This window comes from Bombyx mori, chromosome 7 (genome assembly GCF_030269925.1).
Source record: "Bombyx mori chromosome 7, ASM3026992v2".
Lineage (NCBI taxonomy): Eukaryota > Metazoa > Arthropoda > Insecta > Lepidoptera > Bombycidae > Bombyx > Bombyx mori.
In genome coordinates, this window is record NC_085113.1 from 11,039,968 (window position 1) to 11,067,633 (window position 27,666).

The 27,666-nt window shown below is 37.9% G+C and overlaps 1 protein-coding gene across 1 annotated transcript; it reads left to right on the top strand.

Moving 5' to 3' along the window:
* The first annotated feature begins 165 nt into the window (after positions 1–165).
* Positions 166–27,666, top strand: LOC101746428 (FHF complex subunit HOOK interacting protein 2A). The gene is made up of 13 exons (XM_038011902.2): positions 166–430; positions 1,691–1,831; positions 2,424–2,645; positions 3,828–4,235; positions 4,950–5,143; positions 6,123–6,228; positions 6,925–7,087; positions 8,163–8,284; positions 9,341–9,534; positions 10,902–11,030; positions 14,757–14,847; positions 23,070–23,596; positions 24,526–27,666. Exons 1-13 carry the CDS (start codon positions 386–388, stop codon positions 24,635–24,637), a joined length of 2,454 nt encoding a protein of 817 aa, XP_037867830.2. The 5' UTR covers positions 166–385; the 3' UTR covers positions 24,638–27,666.

Consider the following 27,666-nt stretch of genomic DNA (forward strand, 5'->3'; position numbering starts at 1 on the left):
TCTGGAAATTTTTATTTCAGGATATAATATAAATCATATAAGACCTGACTTCGGTTTTTTTGAAAATTTATTTCAGGAATTATATAGAAAGGCTGAAGAATATAGACAAGGCCGTATGGGCTTCAATCCCTTTGCTTTTCCTTATAAGGAAAAATTGTATCAAAAAAAAAACTATGGTCGTAAAGTCTAGAAACCAAGACAACATAAAAATAAAAAAAAATCAGAATGAAAATAAATACATAAATACGTTTAGTAAATTACCTATCCGATGCAATTTCTATTTGATTTAAATAAAATTTAACAATTCCCTTTTACTTCTATTTTCATGTTTTCAAATACATAATGTTCTTTCACTTCTGAATTTACGAAAGCAGTACACGTAAAAATGCTTAGCAGATTCTCCAACGTGCTGCAAACTGCTGCCGATGTCGTGAGTTTAAATACTATTAAATTATCTTGACAAATATCAGTACAAACATAAATTTATATGTATCCTATGTAACGAGCATGAGTTTTTTCTGTAGATACCATTTTATTCAAATTTATCATCTGAGGTCTATAATGTTTCAATGCGACCAAAACAAACAAGCAACTGAGCTTTTATTAACGTTTCATGTTGGTGGGGCGCTCATTCAGGATTTCCAATTGTATTATGATCATAATAATAATAATATAATATTAATAACGGAACAAATCACGCACGGCCTCAATTTAGGATTCCCTGAGCTATGGGTACCAGAGACTATTAAATATACTTATATGTTTATAATGTTTAAATATAATATATATAATAAACACCCACATAAATAGCATAAAAAACTTTTCATCACACAATGTTTGTCCGATGTGGGAGTCAAAGCCACAATCCTCGGCACAACAGTTAGAAACACTAACTACTGCACCATCGAGTCAGTCAACCGAGGGTTACAGGCACCTGAGATATAAAAACAACAATCGGACAAGTAAAGTTAGCCTATCAGGTAGAAGTCTTTTTTACATTCCAATAAACTCTGTAAACTTCCAGTAAACTCTGAACTAATGCTCCTGTAATAAAGGTTTTAATTTCTACAACTATCCTCCTTCTTAAACTGGAGTGCTTCATAATGATAAAACTGGTACAGTGACTTGGCTGTGCCCCTGGCATTGTTGATGTTTATGAGTAACGGTAACTACTTACTATCAGGTGGGCTGTACACCCATATTGTGTGTACAAAGCTAATAAATAAATAAATAATCTAGCACCAGCCTTGGTTGCTATCTAAGAGAAAGCACGTCATAAAATCATGATAGGTTACTATTTAGTAAATGTATCTATATCAAGGCTTGAAAGGCAAACGTGACTAAGTGACAATGCGTGAACTTTACAGTATACCAATGTAAAGTTGAAATACCTGAAAAAAAATCTATTTTAACGAATTTAGCTGTAGGATTGAAATAATTTTAATAGACCTAGAAATAATTTTGTTTTGCGCATCGAATATTGTTATTTCCTATCATTTATGTACAAAGCAGTTATTGTCGCTTAGTCACGTTTGCCTTTCAAGTGCCGATATAATATCTGTAGTAGAAATATAATAAGTTAGCTCAAACTATTTACTTGGAAACTTATAAAACTGAATGGCAATAGTACTGAGAAGCTAAAGTAGGCAGGTGTATTTGTTGGTATGTAATATGTATGTATTTGTTGCAGTTGGCACCTCCAGCAACGAGACTCGAAGACTTTGAGTACCATTGGAAGATGATACTTAACTTCTATGAGCGGTTTGATGATAATTGTAAAATTCACATTGAAGATACTAAGATACCTCATCACCTGCATCAGATGCTACAGGTTTTTAAATTTTTCATTGGGATGCTTATTGGTTTATTACTAAATGAAAGACTCCTAAGTCTTTACAAAAGCTACTTATCAGATCTCATGTTTAGATTATACTATAGGCACCATTATCAATCCACCATTATATGAATATAGTCCTTTTTTTTAACAGTAGATCATTAAATATCGGAAGTGCTGGTCTGCTGATTTTGTGGGTCTTATAAAAGTGCGCCTTTACTATATTCACTTTCACATTAACTTGACACCAAAATACCATCACCTACTTATTATCTGTGAAAATCTAAAGTTACATTTTGAACTATGTTTTAATTCAAGAAAATTTTATAATGTAATTGAAAAAATAACTAAAAAAAACACTACATATCCAGTTTTAAATTTAGGAAAAAATTGTAAATTATCTTTTCAAATTTTTCTTAGATGATTACAGATTTTACCCTTCACAACATACAATATGTTCCTTCATATAAAATATTATACGAAAATGTTTTTACTCATTAATTCAAAATAGAGTTTTTGCACATAGCAGATTTTGGATTGACAATGACAATTTTAATTTATATTGTTAGTATACCTTTTTTTTTCACAGCTCATTGTTGATGAAGAAAAAGAACAACAAGGTGGCACGGTCGGTCCATGCCTGGAAGCCATAGTTCAGCGGTCCATATGCCTGTTAGATGCATTGACTGCGCTCGCGGCGGCCGACCGACCGCCCGGCGCGAGGTCATTGGCCCTAACAGCTGCTACGGCACTGCTGAGGAGAACTAAACAGCCTTGCGTCAATAGCGTTCATATTTATCGTCCCTTACAGGTAGATTGTTTGATTATATAGCTCAAAATACATTTTGGGCCAGAGAATTAAATACGGCTGTATCTCAATTTTTTTTATTTGTTAGAAATCAGTGATACACAGAATGGTTCTCCGAGCGGAGAAAAAATTAACTTCTAATGTAATAAGTACTAGTTCTTTGGACCTTTTAACAATCAGTAGGGAATTTTGAATTTAAATATTTTATTTATAATACGGGGGGATGCTATTAAAAAAAACCCAATAATCTTTTAAATGAAATAAAATTAGCAGTTTTGAACATGAGTGCAATTATTAAATGTTGTAATTTCAGTTTGTTTTTGTTATCAGTTATGTAAAGATAACGTTTTCAATGGCTAAAATACAAACCCAATTAATATAAATATCAAAAGCAGACAGTGTTTAATTGAATACGCTGTGGTTTTATTTTGATAAGAATTAACTTTTAATATATTAGGTTTTAAAAGGAAGAAAGATATTCAATCTAGATATCCATAAACAATCTTATTTGGTTGATATAAAGCTAGTGAGCCTTAGAAAAATAGGCCAAAATTCTAATTTTTCTTTTACAGTTCTGTAGGCTTGTAGCAGATGCCATGCATACGCCCTGTCTACACACCACTTTTCGGTTAATTCTGTAGACAAACGCGCTAACGGCCTATCTGATGTAAGCGTAACCAGAGAACCATAGACAACAATGTGAATCCTGACACTCACTTGAGATAAAAATTAACACTCCAATTACATTGTATAATATATCTTACCTATCAAACTGAAAATCTTGATTGATTGATGGCAAATTGGCGGCTCGGAGTGTATTCGCTCTCATTGTTTCACGACAGCGAAAGTTGCTTGTAGCTTGGCAAGACTTAACAGCGGCTATTCGATATTAAGAAAATATTTTACTAAATTATTAGTAATATATCTTAGACAAATCTTATATAAGAGACTAGCCGTACTCGCCCGCTTGGCTGGGCATTTAAAATTAACATTATTATTTACTGTCATTATTATTAGGGAGTCCAAAACTCATATAAATATTAGCCTATCTATTAAGTTATTTTTTTTAAGTTATTTATGCCTCAGGCATTAAGTCCGCCATTGTACTTCTGTGCATTAAGTTAAATAATTAAATAAATAAATTAACAATTAACTAAACATTGTTTCCACGTCCACTGTCCACAGCGAATGCTAGTCCAGTGCAACGAAAGTCCGGCGTCGCCTACAGAGAAAGAAGAAGTCGAATTGCTGCTGACTCTGTGCGGTTTGGTCCGCAAGGAGCCAGGCCTTGCCAACATCTTCACGACACCGTTCGTGGAAGACAAAACCTCGTTACTAACTATACCGGAGGACATTCAGAAACTGATACCACTGAAGAAAGTGCACACGCCAAGAAAGAATCCTTTGTTCGTGGATCTGACCCAGAATCAGCTACCGAACGTGTCCATAATCAGGACCTACGACAGGGACGATAGCAGTAACGGCGCCGAGTCCTTGGCAGATGACGTGTCCTGCAAGAGTCAGAAGACATTGTACGATGAAAATGACAAGTTTTTGTTAATAGATTTGCTGCTTTCGTATTTGGACAGCGCTGTAAGTAATTGTTTCTCTGGTCTCTATTATCTATGTACTAGCGACTCGCCCGCGCTTCGCTCGGGGCACTGTAATTTATTATAATTGCATTTATTTACTCCACAATACAAATACAAATAAAATTTCAATTAATATGACATAAAAATTCTAATTATAAACAATATTACAATATATTATACTAACATAATGGAGATAAAAAGGCTGCGGCTCAGCTTTGTGATAGCTGAAACTATCGCTGTTATTCTGTCGCTGCCTGTAATCTCAATCTATAGACTTAAATCTAATAATACCTAAATTTAAAAATTATATGGCATAATCTACAGAATCCCTGCCTCCGCACTTTGCTGTTTCCTTATAAATGTATTTGAACGGGCTTAATCCTTGTTATTAATCTTATTGAATTTTCTATCTTCATCTTTTATGATATCCCGCACTCAATTGTTTATAATCATAACTATTCAAATATTTATCCAAATGATAGGTATAGTGTAAAAGACAAAGTTTGTATACTTTAATTACCAGATGCGATAAAGTATTTATTTTCATAATTATAAGGATCAATTTGTGACTAAAGTGTGCGTTTATAAATGATCAATTATTAACAATATTAACGTAACAGTATTTAATTAAGTCAGTATCTGATTTCCTAATACAGGGGAATCCTAGGAGCCAAATAACAGTTTGAAAAGTTATCTTCGATCGTTTGTCTATCAGGATAACCAAGTAGTACTGAGAGCCTGCGAGGGGATAATGATAGTGTCGTCGCTGCCGGAGGAGGACATCGCCAACCTGGTGACGAGCTGCAGCCCGGCCTGCGAGACCATCGTGGACAAGCTCGCGGCCAGGTACCGCCGCATCCCGCCCACCGTCGACCCCAACGACGTCGACCAGCTCAACATCACCTGGGCGTGAGTGCCTCGTCTTATATCGGTATATTAATACGTGACGCAAAAACTTTGTACCTTTTTTACGAAAAATGCGCGTACGGAGAAGTATGAAATTTCGCACACTTATAGAGAATATAGAGAAGGAGTGCAGAATGCTAATTTTTTTTTTCTAACTACGCATTAAAATATATATTAAATCGATAAAAAAACATTACACAACAGTGGATTGTATCGTCATCCAGCCCATTGCTGGCGCCAAGCCATCACGTGTTCAGGATTGAAGAATGTACCAGTCGTTATGTAATGATATTGAGACTTGAACCTCATGTCTCAAAGTGGGTGGTGGCAATCGCGCTCTGAAATCCATAGGCCACGGCTGTACATCAGCTGGGCTCTGAGCTCGGTCACGCAATTTACTCATAACTACATTGTATGTACTATTTCAACTAAACGGTATTTTAGTGAAAAAACTATGAGCCTTGAACCACTTCAGATGATTAGACTACAAATCTAAATGAGTATGCAATTTCGAAAAGCACACATGTCGCATATTTTGTCAAATACGTTTTTTCATATACATGTAGTTTTGAGGCTTACCTACACCCGTTTTATAATAATTCCAGTAATTTTCAATTGCTAATTAACACTAAGATATATCTCAAAAGTTAATATTTTAAATTTTACACTGCTTTAGAAAATAATTAGTTTTTTTTTTCATTTCCTGATTTTTCATTTCCTGCGATTCGGTAGGAGAAAAAGAAATTGACTTCACTACATAGTATAAAACAAAGTCGCTTTCTCTGTCCCTATATATGCTTAAATCTTTAAAACTACGCAACGATTTTGATGCGGTTTTTTTAATAGATAGAGTGATTGGAGAGGAGGGTTTATGTGTATAATAACATCCATTAAATAGTGGAGAAATCAATAATAAATTACAGTTTCCGAAGCGAAGCAAGGGCGGATAGCTAGTAATGAATAAATAACATTTGACTTCCAGATACGTAGCACAAGACTTCGGTGACAAGTCTTATTCCAAGTTCCACGGCTACAGAGAACTGACCACATTTTTCTCGTGGCTGGATTATTGCGATACACTCATGAAGGTAAATATACATTTTTTTTACTTATTAAGTATTATTAATTAAAATGAATGTTCTATAATATATAATAAGAATATTTGGCGATTTGTAAATATTATTTACTAATAAATTTAAGTAGTTTAATTTAATATCCACGGTTTTATTTCTGAAATGGTAATGTTTAAATAGTTTATTGTATATAAAAAAATTAAAAATTCTAACATTTAGAATAAAAATTTTAATGCGTGACGTCAAATGTCATCAAATATTAAATGTAATCGTTTTGTTCTATACTATGTAGGTTAGGGTTCAGTCATCTATACTAATATATAAATCTACAGTGGTTTTCGGATGTTCCGTTATAACTACTGAACCATGCATCCGATTGACTTCAAACTTGGTATCCGTGTAGAAAATACATGTATTTAATGGATAGGCTAAAATATTTATACAAGTGTTGGACTCCCTACACCAGTTGCGGGGGCGTTAATGATGAGAATGTTTGTGGGGGTGAGAAATAATAATGTTAATTTTAAATTCCCAGCGAAGCGAGCGGGTACAGCTAGTATTGTAAATATCTGTAAATATATTATTGCACGTGCAGATTATCATGCCAAGATCATTAGCAAGTGTATGAACAACTCTTCACTTAGTTTTGACCCCAAATGACGTCACGCGTAATGAACATGCTTACATTATAATCGCATGGAATGTATCCAGGAATGTCACCAGAGCATAGCGTCGCACCTGTCGAGGACGTTCCGACAGAACTTTCTGGAGGGCACGGCGGAGGCCGGGGTCACCGACCTGCGCCTCGCCGTGCTGGCCACCGCCGTGCTCAGCAAGTGTCTCAAGGTCGTCGACTCCACTGACCTCATTAACGGTACCGACCTCAATGTTACTTAAATTAACTTTGTACTGTAAATTGAAACCCTAGTTATACCCCCGATCACCGAAATGGGCGGGGCGAGAATGCTTTACTGTTTTCACTTTAAGTACAAAGTATCAAACAAAGTTGGGAGAAGATATACAATACATTTATTATTTTTACTGGTGGTAGGACCTCTTGTGAGTTCGCACGGGTAGGTACCACCACCCTGCCTATTTCTGCCGTGAAGCCGTAATGCGTTTCGGTCCGAAGGGTCGAGCAACCGTTGTAACTATACTGAGACCTTAGAACTAATATCTCAAGGTGGGTGGCGCTTTTACGTTGTAGATATCTATGAGCTCCAGTAACCACTTAACACCAGGTGGGCCGTGAACTCGTTCAACCATCATAAGCAATAATTTTTTTTATCTCAAATACATGCTAGTCGCGTATCATTTTCTATTATACTAGACTTCTAACAAAAGCATTGGGTAAGTATTAATGCCTTCTAAATTTTTTGAAGTGAAAACTTCTTTAGCGTCGTGTTGATTCTAAAGTCGATGAAACGAAAAAGCGACAGTAAAAAAAGACAGACACATAGTTTCATAAGATTTAAGGATGGGAGAAAATGACCCATTTAAGGTAACAAAAAATATTAACCTCTTCCCGAAATTTTACATTCGTCTCATTATCATCATCTTGAAGCCAAAATTTTTAAAAGTTTCACTGCTACCACGTGTGCATTGCACAGATTTTTTTTTCTATTTTGTATGCATAGAAGGTAGAACGAACTCACAGCCTATCTGGCTTTATGTGGCTATAGGTATATTTGTAGGCCAATTCGCGCGTATTTACAATAGCCCATTAAGCTATCAGTAATTTGCATTGCTGAAGTCCATGGGCGATGGTAACCACTCACCATCAGGTGGGCCGTATGCTAGTCTGCCTACACGGGCAATAAAAAAATTAGGTGGGAAAGAAAATGCATGTGTTATTGCGGACTCTGAGTAGAGTAAATTCAGACGCCTTATGCACCATGAGTGACAAGCATCTACGGGACTCGCTGAACTATTGACGTCGTCCGTTACAGAGTTCTCCAACTGGCTGGTGGGGGACGGCGAGGTGGCGGAGTGGCCTCTACTGCATACCCTCATCTCGAACTGCCTCTCGGACAACTACGACCTGGCATTAGAAACATTAAGGTTCTTTGAGGTATGTCAGTGTTTAAAGATCATTAAAAGCTTTGTAATCACCATAAATAATGAAATTTTTATTTTTTTAATACGCTCTTATTAGCTTCAGACGTATGTATGTTTGTAACGGAATCTTTGAACATGATTTTGTGACCCCCTTCGAAAACGTCGGATTAACTCGAAATTTGGTATACTTGTTAAGGACCGATGACAATTAAATATTGAAAAAAGATATATTGAAAAATTGAAATTCAACTAAAAAATGAAAAATTAGTAATAGTTTAAAAAAATATGCTTTAGTAGAAAATTCAACTAAAAGATAGAAAATAAATTTTAATAAATTTGAATTCAAAATAGTGTAAAAAAAAATGATTTTATTGTAAAAAAGCGTGGGGTGCTTGGTATCAGTAGTTAAAAATTTTTTTTTTTTTTTTTTTTTTTTTTTTTTATGATTGAAGGATTACTGGTGGCCCGGAGGCCTTTCCAGTTTCACCAGGACAGGTGGGCGAGCAAAGGCTCAGCCAGGAGGGGTGGGATTTGCTAACAGCTACCCGAGCGCCTCCGAAGGAGACCTAACAGCTCAAGAGCAGCTGCTTCGCGAATGAATCTACTACCGGATCGGAATCGCGACCCGCTGAGAAGATCCGGCGATATTTTATGAACAGATATGAGTAGAAGGGTTATTTTGATAATATCTTGAAAAGCACTATATTTTAGCTGGATTTTCTATAAAAGCGTATTTTGTTAGTTTTTTTGCACTATTATTTATTTATATTACTTAGGTGGGTGGACGAGCTCACAGCTCACCTGGTATTGAGTGGTTACCGGAGCCCATAGACATCTACAAGGTAATTGCGCCACCCATTTTGAGATATAAGTTCTAAGGTCTCAGTATAGTTACAACGGCTGCCCGACCCTTTGAACCGAAACGCATTACTGCGTCACGGCAGAAATAGACATAGGTGGTGGTACCTAATTGCGCGGACTCACAAGAGGTCCTACCATCAGTAATCACAAGATTGATTGATCATTTTTAGTATTGCAATGGATTGTCACTAGTAGATGTGTTTTGCAGAGTATAATAGAGAAGGGCACGGAGCACAGCATGGAGCGACTGGTACTGTCTCGGGTAGGGACGCGCGGGTACTGCAGGGAGCCGGGGGGTGGGGGGGCTGTGGCGGGGGGCGGGGGGCCGACAGCGGGGGGCGACGACGCCGACCGGGACCGACTCAACGACCTCCCACTGTGGAGGGAGAGGGAAACGAACAGGTCAAACTGCTCTTATTACCTTCTTGAGATTGTCCTATGCGTGCCAAGTTTCTTAAATAATATCTTTTTTTTTTTAAGGGATTTTATGACCTGTTATAGTAACCGGCAAACTTCTTGAGCAAATGACCTTGACTGCGCAGAACCGAATTTTAGATCACTTTGGTGGTGAGGGTGAGGCGCGACGGCAGGGGAAATCGTATCGAGCGCGTTATTGGTAGATCAGTCGAACCTTGCGTCCCGCACCGCGCCCTCGTTCCGCTTGCTCTCAAAAGTACGCTTGCGTACAGTGAAAAGTCTATCGTTATTAATCGTTAAGTTACTTGTTATAATTGCTTGTTGACTTTGTTGCCATTGCTATTTGTTGAGTGTTTGTTAATTTTTTATAAAAAATACACTATGCCGCCACAAACTGGTGTAGTATTCAAAAGAAAGGGTAGAAAAATTGTGTACGACGTATATTACTTCATTATAAAACAGGGGAAGAATGATATGGAAAAAGTAAAACAGACTTCGGAAGCAACAAAAACATCAGTGAGTACTGTTAGGTGCATTATTAACGAAGCTAAAGGCTCTGGCTTGCTCGTCGTGTTTCGGACTCCGGGTAAGAAAATATCAGGGAAGAAGAAAGTTACCGGAATGGATAGTTTCGTTCAATCTGTAATAAAAAGATGTCATCATAATAACTACATAACAAGCAGCGAAACTCCGTGCCGTAGAAAGGCTTCGAAAAATTTAAAGAAGATATAAATCTTAATGGCTCGGAGTGAAGTTTACAACGAATTATGAAAGAGCTAGGCTTCAGATGGAAAAAAAAAACAGAAAATAATCGGAAGCTGGTAATTGAAAAAAGTAACATTCGATTACTACGTATCGAATATATTCAAAAAATAATTAATAATGTTTTTGCACGTGAGTGTACCATGCGCGAACTTACCCCCACTACGTCAACAAATGCTCAAGAAGTTTGGCTGCTATTATAACTAAGACCTTTAAGTTCATGTCTTATTTTAATTTTATGAAAAGTGATATGGCTTGAAATGAAACGAAACGAAATAAAGATCATTAATTTAAGACATTAACCAACTGAGATGAAATTAAATGAAACGAGATGATATGGGATGAAATATAATCTGAGTAAAGTGGTTGTCATTTTCAGTGGAGGATCCCAAAAGTTACGTCCGGCGACTTTGTTTCACATTCCCACATTTGTGCACTCTCACAGTTATTAAACAGTTATAACAAACCACCGTTTTTATTACACATTTAAACCTGAAGAAACACTAAATATACGAAATAAAACAAATCGCACAACTTCACTACTCGCGTTCCGCCAAAAAGTTCTTAAATAATATCATTGTACACAACAGGGAGGCAATGAAGCAGCTACAACACGAGGAACACGTGAGTGAGCAAATCAACGACATCCTCTCACACGAGGGGCTCGACCTCGGCGGACACGCGGGCGCCGCCGAAAACATACACACCATCGTCAACAGGTACACGCGAGACTTCTACTTTTATTGCTTAGATGGGTCGACGAGCTCACAGCCCACCTGGTGTTAAGTGGTTACTAAAGCCCATAGACATCTACAACGTAAATGCGCCACCCACCTTGAGGTATAAGTTCTAAGGTCTCAAGTATAGTTGCAACGGCTGCCCCACCCTTCAAACCGAAACGCATCACGGCTGAAATAGGCAGGGCGGTGGTACCTACCCGCGCGGACTCGCAAGAGGTCCTACCGCCAGTAATGAACTCGGTCGGTGGATCTATAATCCCTCGAAATTACTAGAATAGGAAAAAAACAAGGTACACGCGCTCAATGCCCGTCCAGAGGACTTCATGGTGGTATTGTTGCAACATGAACAATATCGCGGATGATGTAAAGTAATTACCGAAGCCCATAGATACTGCAACGTCAATGACGCCGCCCACGTTGAGATATGATCACAATGTTTATCCCACCCCTGAATCGGAGCTCATGGCGACTTCGCGGTAGAAATGCGCACGATGTTAGTATCTACCCATTCTTACCAATAAGCGCCTATTGGCAACCGCGGCGGTGTAGTGCTCACAGAGTGCTGCTGTCTGTTCTCCAAGGAATCCCTCAGGGGCTCACAGATACCCCGGAGAGATGACAGCGCAGAGCTTAAATATTATACATTAGTAGTATAGAATAGTATTAATAAATATAGTAGTTCAAATAGTATAAATAGGAAATAGTATAAATTCACTGATTTGTCGGATGCGCAATCAGTTGCCTTATTTCAAAAAGCTTTAAACCAATCTTAAATAAACTTAATAATATAAAATACGAACACAAAAAAAAACCATTTTTTTTATTATTTACAGTAACGTACTATGTCCACACGAACAGTAACGTACTATGTCCACACGAACAGTAACGTACTATGTCCACACGAACAGTAACGTACTATGTCCACACGAACAGTAACGTACTATGTCCACACGAACAGTAACGTACTATGTCCACACGAACAGTAACGTACTATGTCCACACGAACAGTAACGTACTATGTCTACACGAACAGTAACGTACTATGTCCACACGAACAGTAACGTACTATGTCCACATGAACAGTAACGTACTATGTCCACACGAACAGTAACGTACTATGTCCACACGAACAGTAACGTACTATGTCCACACGAACAGTAACGTACTATGTCCACACGAACAGTAACGTACTATGTCCACACGAACAGTAACGTACTATGTCCACATGAACAGTAACGTACTATGTCCACACGAACAGTAACGTACTATGTCCACACGAACAGTAACGTACTATGTCCACACGAACAGTAACGTACTATGTCCACACGAACAGTAACGTACTATGTCCACACGAACAGTAACGTACTATGTCCACACGAACAGTAACGTACTATGTCCACACGAACAGTAACGTACTATGTCCACACGAACAGTAACGTACTATGTCCACATGAACAGTAACGTACTATGTCCACACGAACAGGAACGTACTATGTCCACACGAACAGTAACGTACTATGTCCACACGAACAGTAACGTACTATGTCCACATGAACAGTAACGTACTATGTCCACACGAACAGTAACGTACTATGTCCACATGAACAGTAACGGACTGTCCACATGAACATTAAATAATGTATTAAATCCACTAATTATAACACTGGCATAAAATTTATTATGTCAGATAGGTAGATAATACAGTACTATTACCTATTATCTCTCTTCGTTTCTATATCCATTAGCGGGAGCAGCTTTTTTAATTATGTGTAACTCAATAAGCTTCAAGTAACGTTGCTATTATCAACAAACTAATTATTACCTATTTTTTAACAAATGCTTGAAAAACATTTATAATTTTAGCCGACTTGAACATCTCAAAACGCGCATTGAAGAAATAATGGCAAACGAAACAGCTGACTTACATTCGGATAATTCACAAGATGTTGGTTCATAACAGTAACTTAAATAAGCTTTTTATTTATTTACTAAAGTGGCGTCTGGGTTAAAACTAGACTTAAAACTATGGAGATAATTATTAATATGTGAATGTGCTAACAGAAATTCCTAGAATATACAAGATGTGCCATTTGATATCTACGGCCTAATTATTTTCATAAGCAGAAGATTTTGTGATTTTAATTGCAGTAATTTTTAAAGTAACGTTTAGGGGGAAACATAAGTGATTATTTGTAGTTGATGTTCTATTGGTATCAATACGAAAATGTGTATCTAGTTAATACTTAAAAAGACGGTCAAATTAGAATTTGAATAGTACTTATCAAATAGGACACCGGGAATGCCTATTGAGTGATAAAAATATCGCCATAAACTGCTAAATATGATTTTTAAATGTCATGTCTGATAATTAAAGCAGTTTTTATTTATACTAATAAATATAGTTATCTCATTGAAAATATTAACCATCTTCTAATATTCAGGCAATGAATACATGCACACTTGTGTATGTGCTCTGTAATTAAAATGCAAGGCAAAGCTGGGAAAAATAATCACTTTTAAAATAATTGAGATTTTTTTCAATGTTGTAATTTTCAACCATATTATAAATAGGTCTAAAGCTATTATTGAATAGTTCTGTTTATACTGACCATTTCATATTTCTGGATTATAAAAATTTCATATGAAGTAAAATTAAAACGTGGGTTCTTGACACTATTAAAGTGACCAACAGAAATAATGTGTGATTTATTCGATCTTTTATAATTTATGTTTAGAGAAATTTCTAGATTGTGTAAATTGTTTTTGATGTCACAAAAAATGTTGACATGAATAAGAATGGTTTTAAAAGTACATATTAAATTGCTAATTTTTTTATGGGGTGTAAAGTTATAGGTTTTAGTCTAGATAATATAATTGTACATTTTTATATAGTAAAAACAATAATAATTACTAATCTTAATACATTTTCGCCATGGCCTTTCATTTTGCCAACCCTGTGATCAGTAATTTACAAACGCCATCAGATCTGTGATTATTTATTTTTTATATATATTTTTAAAATACCTATAAATTATTGAATTACTAATCGATATGAATATATAAATGCTTTCTATGAAGAAACTAATTTGTAATTCATTTTAAACTGACGCATTTTATAATTTACAATTATTTGTAACAGAAGAGATAAGATATTGCCAAATCTATTCAGCTGTTTTCAAATGATGTCAATCAATGACCATAATTTAATATTAGTTCAAAAGTTTCTTACAAATGTCGTTGACAGAAGTTTCTCCTGTAATTTTGTTTATACAATACTGAGAATTCTATAGTATTGTCTGGGTTTGCAATGAAACAAAAAAGTGTGTGTGTGTGTGTGTGCAAGTCACACACGGTAGAAGTGAAACTTATAAATAAGATATAGATATACTGAATATCTATCTCACTACACAGGAACATAATGTGTTCTATCTAATTCTTTCGCCGGTTGAATCCTATACATTTATGTGTTTGTGTCTCTATGGACTTATTTTTTCGTTTCATCGAGTTTGAAATCATAATGATCCTAAAGAAGTTTCACTTCATAATCTTAAATCTGTGGGTTTTCATGTCATCAATTAGTTTGTTCGACTCCTCTAGATAATTCTTTGTAGTTATAGACATTGTTTTGTATATAAGTGTAGATGATGTAATTAAATAGTTTTGAAAGTACATGTAGTCGTTTCATTCGCTTGGTGTCCGTTGCAGTTACCTGCTGTTGCTCCCGCGCGCCCTCCTCTCCGACCCGGTGGGCTCCGACTACGAACATTACATACACGACGCCCATAGACACTATCAGGTAAACTGTCTTATTTTTTTAATTGAAATCGATCGGTCAGGTCTGTGGTGAGCCCGTAGACAAACAAGACCTTCAAAATCTAAATGATTTTTTTTTTCATTTTTTTTATATTGCTCCTATAAGCAGACGAGCATTTGCGTTACGCAGCGGCTTGGCTCTGCCCCTGGCATTGCTGAAGTCCATGGGCGACGGTAACCACTCACCATCAGGTGGGCCGTAAGCTCGTCTGCCTACAAGGGCAATAAAAAAAAACTTCAGAGGTGTCAAGGGACACCCGGATGGAACGAAGTTCCTTTCGATTAATTAGTGAAGGAATTGTAATATTTTTTTTAAGTTATAATAATAAATTACGGCATTATGAAGAAGAAAAAAACAATACTATGAAATAAATTACTATAGTTGAAACGCTATCTCGAGAAACTGTACTCATTACGCGGACCAATCGGATACGAGCAATGTCACGCGATAAGCGCCTACACGTTGATTGGTCAGAATGACGGATCTAAAAAGTGTCGTGACAACTTTTCGTAAGATTTTTTTCCGTCTAGCCCCCTTTCACAAAGCGCGATAAAGAACTTCGTTCCAAAAACTACCTGATGGTAAGTGGTTATCGTCGCCCATGGATTTCAGCAATGCCAGAGCCAAACTGTTGCGTACCGTTAAATATTAATTTTTCCAAATTTTGAACGAGTTGGGGGTACTCTTCTCTGTTAAGTTTACTCAATTTAGATCTGGACAGAATGAAAAAAAAAAGTATTAATAAACAGAAATTAACAAAATCTTGTTCAATAAGAGAATAAGAGAGTCCAGTAATAGAACCAACGAGAATCCGCACTCAGAGATATGAGATTGAGGTCCCAAATTGCATTAATAGAAGAGCTGTCCCGAAATATTTGAGCAGCCAGTTATAGCAGCCAATCGACGTCCATTTATAATCCTTTCGTCGAGCGATTTGGACTTTATCTCGTAAAAAACGCAAAGCAAAGAAAAGACACTGGATTCATTCTCTTTTTCTAGAGCGGCACTCAAAAGGCTTATTCTTTTTATTGCTTAGATGGGTGGACGAGCTCACAGTCCACCTGGTGTTAAGTGGTTACTGGAGTCCATAGACAACTACGACGTAAATGCGCCACCCACCTTGAGATATAAGTTCTAAGGTCTCAAGTATAGTAACAACGGCTGCCCCACCCTTCAAACCGAAACGCATTACTGCTTCACGGCAGAAATAGGCAGGGTGGTGGTACCTACCCGCGCGGAATTACAAGAGGTCCTACCACCAGTAAAAGAGGTCCTACCACCAGTACAGAGGAGTAAAGAGTATTCTATAACTATTTTAAAGATGTTCATACATGTCCAGACCGGTTTTTTTAAATACAAATTGTACAAGCAAGCTGTGTCATATAACTAACATTTGGCAAAACCAATATGCATTGGCTGCGCACAGCCAATTGGCTACCATGCAATAGGCGCGTTGTATTGGCTGCCAAGAGTTCCGGGCTGCTTATGTCCGCGGGCTCCCATACAACGCCATATATTCGTCTGGCTGCCTAGTGCGCGGGGATTCTTACTCTTCCAATTGGAGCACGTGATTTCGTCATACAGGCCAGTACTTAGTGCACGCCCGGTAGGGATTACAACACGCTGACGTCAGATATATTCTCGTACGAAATATCCTGTAATTCACCACAGGAATTTAAGTGAACGAAAGTAATTGAATAGACCACTCGGGAATTTAAAGCCATATATGGTTCAAAATTTACTATATAGTAACAGTCGAGAAATTTTTGGTGATTATTTTTGGTTCAGGCATACATTTTTTTTATTGCCTTTGTAGGCAGACGAGCGTACGGCCCACCTGATGGTAAGTGGTTATCGTCGCCCATGGACTTCAGCAATGCCAGGAGCAGAGCCAAGCCGCTGCCTACTACTGCCTAACACACTAGACTATTAAAATTTAACATAATATAATGAAATATACCTAGTCAGGTCATAAATTCTGTCACATGTTTAATGTAAAATAATTGAAACAAGTTTATTCATTAGGTAACCATTCATATACCAAAATGAACTTAACAAAACATAGATTCTTATGACACTAAAGTTTATTCAAAATGACCTCCGTGATTTTGAATACAGACCTTCAATCTGCGCGGCCAGTCGTCTATCGCAGCACGAACGAGGTCCATGTCAATATCGGCGGCTGCCTTAATCAAGGATGTCTTGAGTGACTCCAAATTAGGATGAGGCTTTGAGCACGCCTTTTCCTCCAAGTGTTGCCATATCTTGTAATATAACGGATTCATATCTAGACTGGAGGAGGGCCAGTCTTCGTGCAGGCTGAAGTCGATTTCAAGCATAGACCTATATAGTAGGGACACGACATATTGTTCTATACGTACAATTGCTTATATAAATAGCACCCATTTTGAAGGCACACACATAAACATATATCTATCTCGTTCTTACTCAGCACTTTAACTCGCAAGAAAACAATATAACAGTATTTCAGTGCGTACATAAAATGAAACATGAATATACGTAAATGTCTCCGTCTCCGTCTAATGAGGCCGAAAATCCGCCATGTTTTGTGGCCAGATGACGTCACAGTGGCACGAATTTTTTGTTGACGTTTCATTTCCATAGGTTTCATACTTCAGTGATTTCAAGGGCCACCAGCCAGTCTTGTGTGCTCTTCGCTCTATGAGCTGGCGCCGAATCTTGTTGGAACACCCAGTGCCTGTTATTTATTTATTTATTTATTTATTTATTTATTTATTTAATTAGTCTACTTACAAATTAACAGTATAAACCAAAACATTTGTAAGGTATTAATAATTAGCTTAAGTAATTTCTAACAACAACAATAAATCGCTGCAAACCATCATGGAATATATCCATTTCCGGAGCATAGGCTAGTAAGCCATTGAGTAACGAGACAGCACGATGCGTCGGGGAGTTAGCGGCGTGCTGCGTACGCGCGTGCATAGTACTAAGAAGCTGCCGCTGGCGACGCACCCCTCCACACATACATCCGCGCATGTAGCCATCAGGCACATATAACGACACTGATTCCAGTGCAGTGGAGTTATCAATTTTGTTATGCAATAGCTGATAATAATGCACCACAAGAGTCATCTTCCGTCTGAGCTCAAGAGTATCTAATCCGACCATACCAGTCACATAAAGTGATGGATACAAGAACGGATAGTATCCATACATTTTCTTGAATAGGAACCTGCAAAATTTTTTATGTAGTTTTTCCAGCATTAGCTTTTGAACTGCTTCGCGAGGATCCCACACGAGTGCGTTATATTCAAGACTACTTCGCAAATAGGCATCGTATAGCATAACAATCACACGATGGCCTACAAAGTCGTGCGTCTGACGAATTATGAACCCGAGCAGACCACTACCCCTTTTACATATATTTTGTATGTGATCTTTAAACGTTAGCTTGGAATCGAAAATAACTCCCAGGTCACGTATAACTGCCACATGATTCAAAATGACTCCAGATAAATGGTATGGAAACAACACGGGCGACCGTGACCGGCTGTAAGCAACGACCTTGCATTTATTAGTATTAAAATGCAAGCGGTTACGCTCTCCCCATTCTGCAACCCGAGTAATGTCGCGTTGCAAAGCATGGTGCTCAGCATCACACCCGACCCCAACGTACAGCTTAAGATCGTCCGCAAACATAAGACACTTGGTCCTCTCACTGAGAATAGAAGATAGATCATTTATCATGATTAAAAACTGAGTGGGACCAAGCGTACTACCCTGACTGACCCCTGATCTTGTAAAATAAGTTTTAGATTTGAAACCCGCTAACTCAACATGCTGAGACCTATCAGAGAGATAAGAAGAAAATAATTTGAGGAGTTTTGGGGTAAATCCGAATGAAGCAAATTTCATCAACAGTACGTCATTATCGACACGGTCGAAGGCTTTTTCAAAGTCTAAGTATACAGCGTCGACTTGTTTCCCTGCATCCATTTCAGCAGCAACATAGTTGACGAAATTAATATGGTTAGTTGCCGTAGATCTACCAGCTCGAAAACCATGTTGACTGTCAGTCAATTGGTTCCGGATCTGCGCACTAACATGTTTATTAATAATGGACTCAAATATCTTTGCAAATACTGATAACACTGCGATGGGTCGATAGTTTTTCACATCTGTGCGGTCACCACCCTTGAAGACCGGAGTTACTCTAGTGTGCTTCCACGTAGATGGATATGTGGACATTTGGAGTGAGAGATTATAAATATGTAGTAGTGGTACACTAAGCACACTTATACAATCCTTAGCCAAAAAGGAAGGGATACGATCTGGACCTGATGCGGAGAACGGCTTAATGCGCTTCACAGCACAGCGCAGGTCGGAATTATCTACAGTCAATAAAGCTACTCGAGCACTGGAACAAAACTGTGATGTTATTGCTGCACTATGCTGGGCCTCAGTTGGATCTAATTTGGGTTCATCGGCTAAGAAAACTGAACTGAAGTAAGTTGCAAATGCATCTGCCGCGTATTGTCCTTCCACAGGTTTTCCCAAGTAATCATAATATTTATTACAATTATGCCTACTTTGTCTCTTATCTTTAATAAACTTCCAAAATATTTTTGGATTATCACCGATGTCTCTCTCTATACTCAACAAATATTTTTTATACGCTGTCTCCATCAGATATTTTATTCTACTCCTATAATATTTAAACAATTCTAAATTTACTTCTTTTCCCTCAGCTTTGTACCTTTTGTGGTTAAAATGTTTGAATCTTAAGTTTTGTATTATTTCGGAAGTGAACCAAGTTGGGTATTTATTGGTTTGATTTGTTACTATACAACGTTTGGTCGGCACACAGTAGTCGATTATAGAGTATAATTTGTTATAAAATGTATTAAGAGCGATGTTGACATCCGTCTCAGAAACAATGTCACTCCAATCAATCTCAGCAAAAGATGCATATAGTACATTAATATCAGCTTTACGAAAATTCCATTGGAAGCCGCGATCCAGTACGTAGGCTGGATCGGATGATAGAGGGAGGGAGGGCATGCCGGCGCCGACACAGCTCCGCCTGCTAGGCCATCGCACGGATACTTCAAGCGTAGGATGATAGCAGTCCTCCGGCACGAGAGCACCGATTCCCCTCACAACACAGACACGCTCTCTGTGTAGTCCACTCAAAACGAAATCCAAGATACCTCCATGATGATTTGGAATAGTATTAAATTGCGTTAATTTACAAAAATTTAAGAAATATTCGAATTGCTCGCGTACATAGGTAGACACAGAATTTAAATTGAAATCACCAATAACAACTACTTCCACCGGTGCAAGTTTACAAATAGCATTTTCGATGGTTTGTAACACATGTATATACTCCATATTATTATAATTAGGCGGTAAGTATACTACACAACAGAGAAACTTAATATTTTTATAAGTTATTAATACAAATAAAACCTCCTGCGCCGCCGTGAGACCATCAATATTAGTAATACGGCGTGAGGAGAAAGTGTCGCGAACAGCGAGCAAGACGCCACCCGCGCCTGCATCGTTAGCACGATCCTGTCGATAGACAGTATATCCCCTAGGGAACAGCTCTCCATCATATACCGAACTAACAAGAAATGTCTCGGTAACAGCTATCAAATGTGCATTCGTATTCAAAAGTGATTTTTTAAATAAACTTAACTTAGATCTAAGACCGCGTACATTTTGATATAAAATATACACTGAAAACGGTTTACCAATATTTTTTGTATTTTTAAATGTCGCTGGGCTTACGAAATCCCCGCCGCCATGGCTTAATGCAAATATCCTCTGGCCAATTTGCCGAAGACATAACCAAACCCTCCATTTTAACGGGAACGCTTATTTTGAAAGAGGCGTATTTACCGCGAGGTTTTAGTGACTCGACTATACATACATCTTGTTTACAAATCTGCGTAAGGTGATCGCGAATGATGTCATCGGTAGTTCCCTCCTTAACAAAATAAAGGTGTAAATACTTCCATCTCTCAGCAGCCTCGATGGTCATAGTTCCGGGCGTGGCCGTTCCTTTGAGTACATTAGCTGGTGGACCTCGGGAACGACGCGACTTAACCTCAACCCACTTTTCATTGAGTGTTCCAGATTGAACCTCAGCTGTCCCGGATGAAACCGATAGTTGCGCTTTAGTGACGTTGTGATGGGTAACAGGGGCATCCGATGAAGGTTGATCCAGTGGCTTGTCATGCAAAGTGCAAACGGAATGTGCGGCAGACGTAGGAAATACTGTTGTCGCACTCGTTGTCCCTTTCTTGCGTCCAGATGCCATCGCTGTGATTGCTGACACGGCCCGAGTACGAGCCAATCGAATCGGTACTTTCTGCTTATTTGTTAACGCAGGAACAGAAATATCACTATCTTTGTGGGTACTTGTGTCATCGGCAACAGTAACCGATGTATTTGTTGTCATAGCCAGCACCTCACATTGATTTTTGATGATCGTATTTTGTTCAGAAATAACACGCTCTAACCGCTCGACTTTAGTAACCAAATCACTGACCATTTGGTGTAACTCGCGAACAGTTTCTTCAATGCGTAACGAAGCCATTTCTTATTATAATTTTTTTTTTTTTTTTTGAGAAATACGAAAGTTATTGAACATGGTATGAGAAACAGGTTCCACAAGGTTCGTCAGGACTGTATTTTGATACACAACTGCATTCGTTTTTACACCTTTCTCACAAAAATGTACCTCTGTTAAGCCCCAATAAGAAACTCCCAACCATACCATGAGCGAGGATGGAAAATGACCTCGTTGGACACGCGGAATACGGTTGCTCGCTTCTTCACTACTGTGTGCGTACACCTTATCATTTTATTTGTTGTAGCTCTCTTCTACGGTAAAAATTTTTTCATCCGAAAAAAGAATTTCCCGATATTTTTTTCCCGCGTACCGCTTCAACAAAACGCGGCATCTCTTCAGTCTCAGGTCTATTAGACGAGCATTCAAACGATGTCCTGTTTTTCTTCGATATGCCCGAAGCCCTAAGTCTTCATTTAACACCCTTTTCACCGTGGTTCTGCTGAACCCCATCTGAAGGGTCAACAGTTTCTGCTTACGTTTGGGATTTCTTTGAATTCGCGCCTTCACAGCTTTTATCACTGCTGGAGTCCTAACAGACCGAGGGCGACCACTTCTTGACCTGTCATCTACACTAGAGTCTTCATTGTATCGTTTGATGGTACGATAAACGAATCTTTTGGTTATATTCAAAATTTTCAGTATGTTAAAAATTTGAATTGGCGCGTAACCGCAACGATGCAACGCAATAACTGCAACTTTAAGCGTCCACTCCATATTAAAAAATGAGTAAAATTCTAAAATTATACATTTTTATTTTCATGAACAATTCGAAATTCGAATTCAATAAACTTTTTTGTGGCCAGCATTCTAAAAGAAAAGTTTTTACTGTGTGACAATACTTATGACCTGACAGGTTATATAAATGTTACGGTCCTTTCAAATGTAAACACAATATACTGATAATGTCAAATGAAGGAAGTTATAAAAACCATATTAAAAGGAGGAGACAAGACAATTAATTAAAATCTTTAATCTGTTTGTCAACCGATTTTCTTTTTGATTTATTGTGTAGCAGCAGCTCTTGAGGAGCTTTAGTGTTGTCAATAATAAAAAGTAAAATTTTTTTTTTTTTTTCGTACGTAATTTTAACCCCAATCTTGAAGTTTGTATATGTAGTGATTATAGTAGATTTTCGATAACCTGGCGGACATTAGTATCTGTAATACGTAAATACAAGACTTGATTAGTTGATTAAAAGTATAGTTTACCGTATGTAGGGGACTCTCAGTTCGAGAAACACAATTCCAAAACACGGCTAATTACCCGTGGATTGTTTATTGAAATGAAACGTGTCCACTTAACATGGGTTACTGGTGATGTTACTGGTGGTAGGACGTCTTATGAGTCCGTACGGGTAGGTTCCACCACCCTGCCTATTTCTGCCGTGAAGCAGTAATGCGTTTTGGTTTGAAGGGCGGGGCAGCCGTTGTAACTATACTGAGACCTTAGAACTTATATCTCAAGGTGGGTAGCGCATTTACATTGTAGATGTCTATGGGCTCCAGTAACCACATCACACCAGGTGGGCTGTGAGCTCGTCCCCCCACCTAAGCAATAAAAAAAACTTAACTTTCAGTATTGGTTGGACATAACCTCTACGTTCGATTGGCCAGTGGGCCTCACCGGAAATGACAACACGGCCAGCTCGACTCACAGCTACGACAGTCGACCGGAAGCCGACATACACATACACGACGCGTATTACAACAATAACAACAACAACAACAACAGCGAACAGAACTTAGACAAGCAACACAACACAAAGAAAGAAACGAAAAGATATGAAAATGATGAGTTCGACGAGGGGCCCTTCTTAAGGATGCTGTTTAAACTGCTCTCGAATATGCCCTACCAACCTTACCAAGTGAATTTGCATCTGACGTCGATTATCTCGAAGTTGGCACTCCTTCCGCATCCTTACCTCCACGAGTATCTCCTGAACCCTACGTTGCCTGTCGCTAAGGGCACCCCGACGCTGTTCAAGACTATGCAAGAGCTAGCCAAGAAACTGACCACGGAGATCCCGAGGATAAAGCATTACAAAAAGGTGGTGGAGAGCACGAGGCTCCAGCTCATGAGCGAAGATCCCAGTTACGATGAGGTGTAAGTGTTTTTTGCGCAAATAACTAATGTTATATTTTGTCCCAACTTTGTACTTAAGTAACTACAAACGCAGTGTGGGGCGGCCACCTACCAGATGGACTGACGACCTGGAGAAAATTGCTGGGTCACGTTGGATGCAGGTGACAACGGACCGGCCGCACTGGACATTAGTTGTAGAGGCCTATGTTCAGCAGTGGACAGTAAACAGGCTGAGATGATGATGATGATTGTACTTAAGATGAAGACAGGAAAGCCTCCTCACTCCACCTGTCGGTGAGCGGCTGACAACTCGAAATACGCACGTTGGATTGAGGTCACAATCGCAGCGGTAAAACTCGGGTAGTAACAAAGAATCTTTCAATTTACAGTTCGAACTTAATTTAAGTAAAGTTATTTGATTTATCAATGAATTATCAGCACTAAAACCGAAATAAAATCAGTATTAATAATCGGGTAGATTAAAAAAAAACATACTTTGCTTTAAATAACTAAACTGGTCCGCTGGTAACTCAGTGGAATTGGGATACAGTGGTCCAGTGAGCCACTTGGTCTAGTCCCAACTTTGTTACAGAGTCATTTCGCGTCTTATGCAAGTACTGGTGGTAGGACCTCTTGTGAGTCCGCGTGGGTAGGTACCACCGCCCTGCCTATTTCTGCCGTGAAGCAGTAATGCGTTTCGGTTTGGGCAGCTATTGTACTGTAAAAACTGAGACCTTAGAACTCATGTCTCGAGGTAGGTGGCGGCATTTACGTTGTAGGCGTATATGAGCTCCGGTAACCACTTAACACCAGGTGGGTGGTGAGCTCGTTCACGCATCTAATCTATTAAAAAAACATAGCACATAATTTTTTAGGTTGTGGATCCGTTTCTGTCGTATTTGATAACGAATTCAATATGAGCTTGAATTAAAGTATCATTGTGATTCCAGCGGCGAACACAACCAACTGGTGGAGAGTCTCATCGTGTTGGAAGAGTTTTGCAAGGAGCTCGCCGCCATTGCCTTCGTCAAGTATCAGCACTCCCTCCACGCGCACGGGTAGCCGGACGCCTCCGCCCCCAACCCCCCCCCCCCAACGTCACCACCAGCCCCCCAACCCCGCCCCTCAGCGACGCCCCCCGCGCTTTGTTTGTAGCAAGTCAGTTCCCATCGTACGAACATAATCCTTTTGATAAAAGGCTCGTTAGTTCCTCCTCGTGGTTCAAACTCTAACGGGTTCTGAGAGAAAACTTAGAAAGAGCACACACAAATACTATAAATAAAACGTACGCAAGTTATATTTATATGTGGCTATTAATGCTAAACAAACATGCTATTAGGACTAATCATTTGTGGGTAGAATTGAGAAAAATATATCCAAATGTTATGTGAATGTTGTTGAAAATTATTAAAAAAAATATATTACAAAGATATTAAGTTCGCATTGACACAAAAGTTGCCAATGTCAGTCGGTCCATTGCTGCGCTGTTGTAAGATACTACTAGATAAGTTACCGACACTAAAATAAATGTCATACAAACTTTATTATGTTCTCTAGTCTATATAAAAAAAATAGTGTGTTGCTACACTCAACTTCAAGTAAGACTCGTGAGGTCGGTCCCGTTGGTTCGTCCGAAGCCGCAATGGATTGTAAAGTATGCGTTGTACATTGCGTCGCAGTGATCGCGGTGTACCTCCTAATGTAATATATTCCAAAGTGAAGTTAGCACAATGCGCTCGCAATATTTATTCTAGTCTAACGATATTTATTTCGCATATTATATTATGCTTTAACATTATGTTATCTACTGCGTCAAAACTATTTCGACTATATAATATCTATGACACATTAGCATATTTGAATGCGAATAAGGTTTATTTGTAACTTGAAGGAGTCGAAGGAAAAATTCACCCATAAATAAATTTAACAATTAAAAAGTAAAAAATCTATCTTCTATCTCTATATATAAAAATGAATTGCTGTTCGTTAGTCTCGCTAAAACTCGAGAACGGCTGAACCGATTTGGCTAATTTTGGTCTTGAATTATTTGTGGAAGTCCAGAGAAGGTTTAAAAGGTAGATAAATATGAAAATGCTCGGAATTAAGTAAAAATAACAATTTTGTTTTTCCTTTGATGTGTCCCCCGTCGGACGGATTCCTTTTGTTTGTTTTAAGTTTATTTTATACAAAAGTTTAGGTCCTGTTATTTATCGATTGAGGCACTACGAAGTCTGCCGGGTCAGCTAGTTAAGAATAAAAACGATGATAAACTTAGAAAGCACTTTCAGGATAAAGTTAAAAAATGTGTCTTTTGACTTTTTCTTGAATTAGTGTTAATGTAGTTTTTGATTAAAATCCATTGAGTATCATAGATACTAAAGATTGAATCGCTAAGATTATATGTAAGAAACTGTAAAACGTTTATCAACATGAAGTAGTGTCTGCTTGACGATCGAAATTCGACCATAACCACTGATACATCAAGATTTAAATTTCATTTAATACGTTTTCTCTTTTTATTTTTGACATGTTGTTTGTGAATGAGGAGAAAACTGTTTTCAAATATATAATTCGACGCTTGAAAGGCAAACGTGACTAAGCGACAATGCGTGAACTTTACAGTAGACTAATTTAAAGTTGAAATACCTGAAAAAAAATTATATTTTAACGAATCTAGCTGTAGGATTGAAATGATTTTAATAGACCTAGAAATATATTTTTTTTGCGCATCGAATATGGTTATTGCCTATCATTTATGTACAAAGCAGTTATTGTCGCTTAGTCACGTTTGCCTTTCAAGCGTCGATATGTATATTTCTATTCATAGCATTCCCCAAAAATTGGCAAACAAATTAAAAAAAATCTCTTAATAAATCGACGAGATAATATCGAGGGCTGAAAGGCTATATGGTTTAAGCGTAATTTCGCTTAACACGCGAATTTATCTTTGTAATTAAAGCTCCGTTTTATTTGGTATCAGCATCGACAGTCCGACGTTTTTAATTGAACTTCAATTAAGCTGATGAAGTTTTTTTTTATTATGATATTATTATATTTTTTCCAAATTTTAAACCTTGAATGGCTCCCCTGTAAAGTTGCTAAAATATCGTTTAAACCAAATACCCTTTCAACCCTTGATTTATTAGCAATTTTTGTTTTTATTGTCGTTTGTATTTTAAGATTTCCGGTACTACAGTAGAAATAGTGTTACTGCTAAATCTGGTTGCTGTAAGATGTGTTATTAGTAGTACTGATGGAGTACTCAGTCACCCGAAACCAATCTTAAAATGGACAGGGTATGTTCGCACTACGTTATTTTTTGTTATTATTTTATTAACGTTGTATACAGACGTGCATACGGCTCACCTAAGGTTAAGTGTTCGCAGACATGGTCTCCCGCTGGTACTAATCGTTTCGATGTGTTTTCGCCGTTTTTTTATTTTTATTATTGCTGAGGTGGGTGGACGAGCTCACAGACCACCTGGTGTTAAGTGGTTACTGGAGCCCATAGATATCCACAACGCAAATGCGCCACCCACCCTGAGACATAAGTTCTAAGGTCTCCTGTAAGTTACAACGACAGCTCCACCCTTCAAACCGAAACGCATTACTGCTTCACGGCAGAAATAGGCAGGGTGGTGGCACCCACCCGCGCGGACTCACAAGAGGTCCTACCACCAGTAAAAAATTTGATTGATTTGATAATAGATGGCGTTAACATAACAATACTATACAGTTGACTTGGACCTAATGTACTCAAGGTGGGTGTCGATATTAATGTAATCAATAACCACTTAACACGAGCTGGGCCGTAAGCTAGTTCACTCACCAAATAATGTAAAGAATTTCCAAAATATTCATTCCTATAAGTTAGACAAAATGCAGAAATTTTAAATAATTAGTTATATATCTGTTTTTGTTCGAATAGCTAATAGATTGGTTTTGTTAATAAAATGTGTATAGATAGATATAGAATAGATTTTTTAATTTGTCTTAATGAAATACATTTGCTTTTTGTTAGCACCAGTAAGAATTGTTTTCGAATTACATTATTTATTATTGTCAGTGTCAATAAAGTTATTGATATTAAA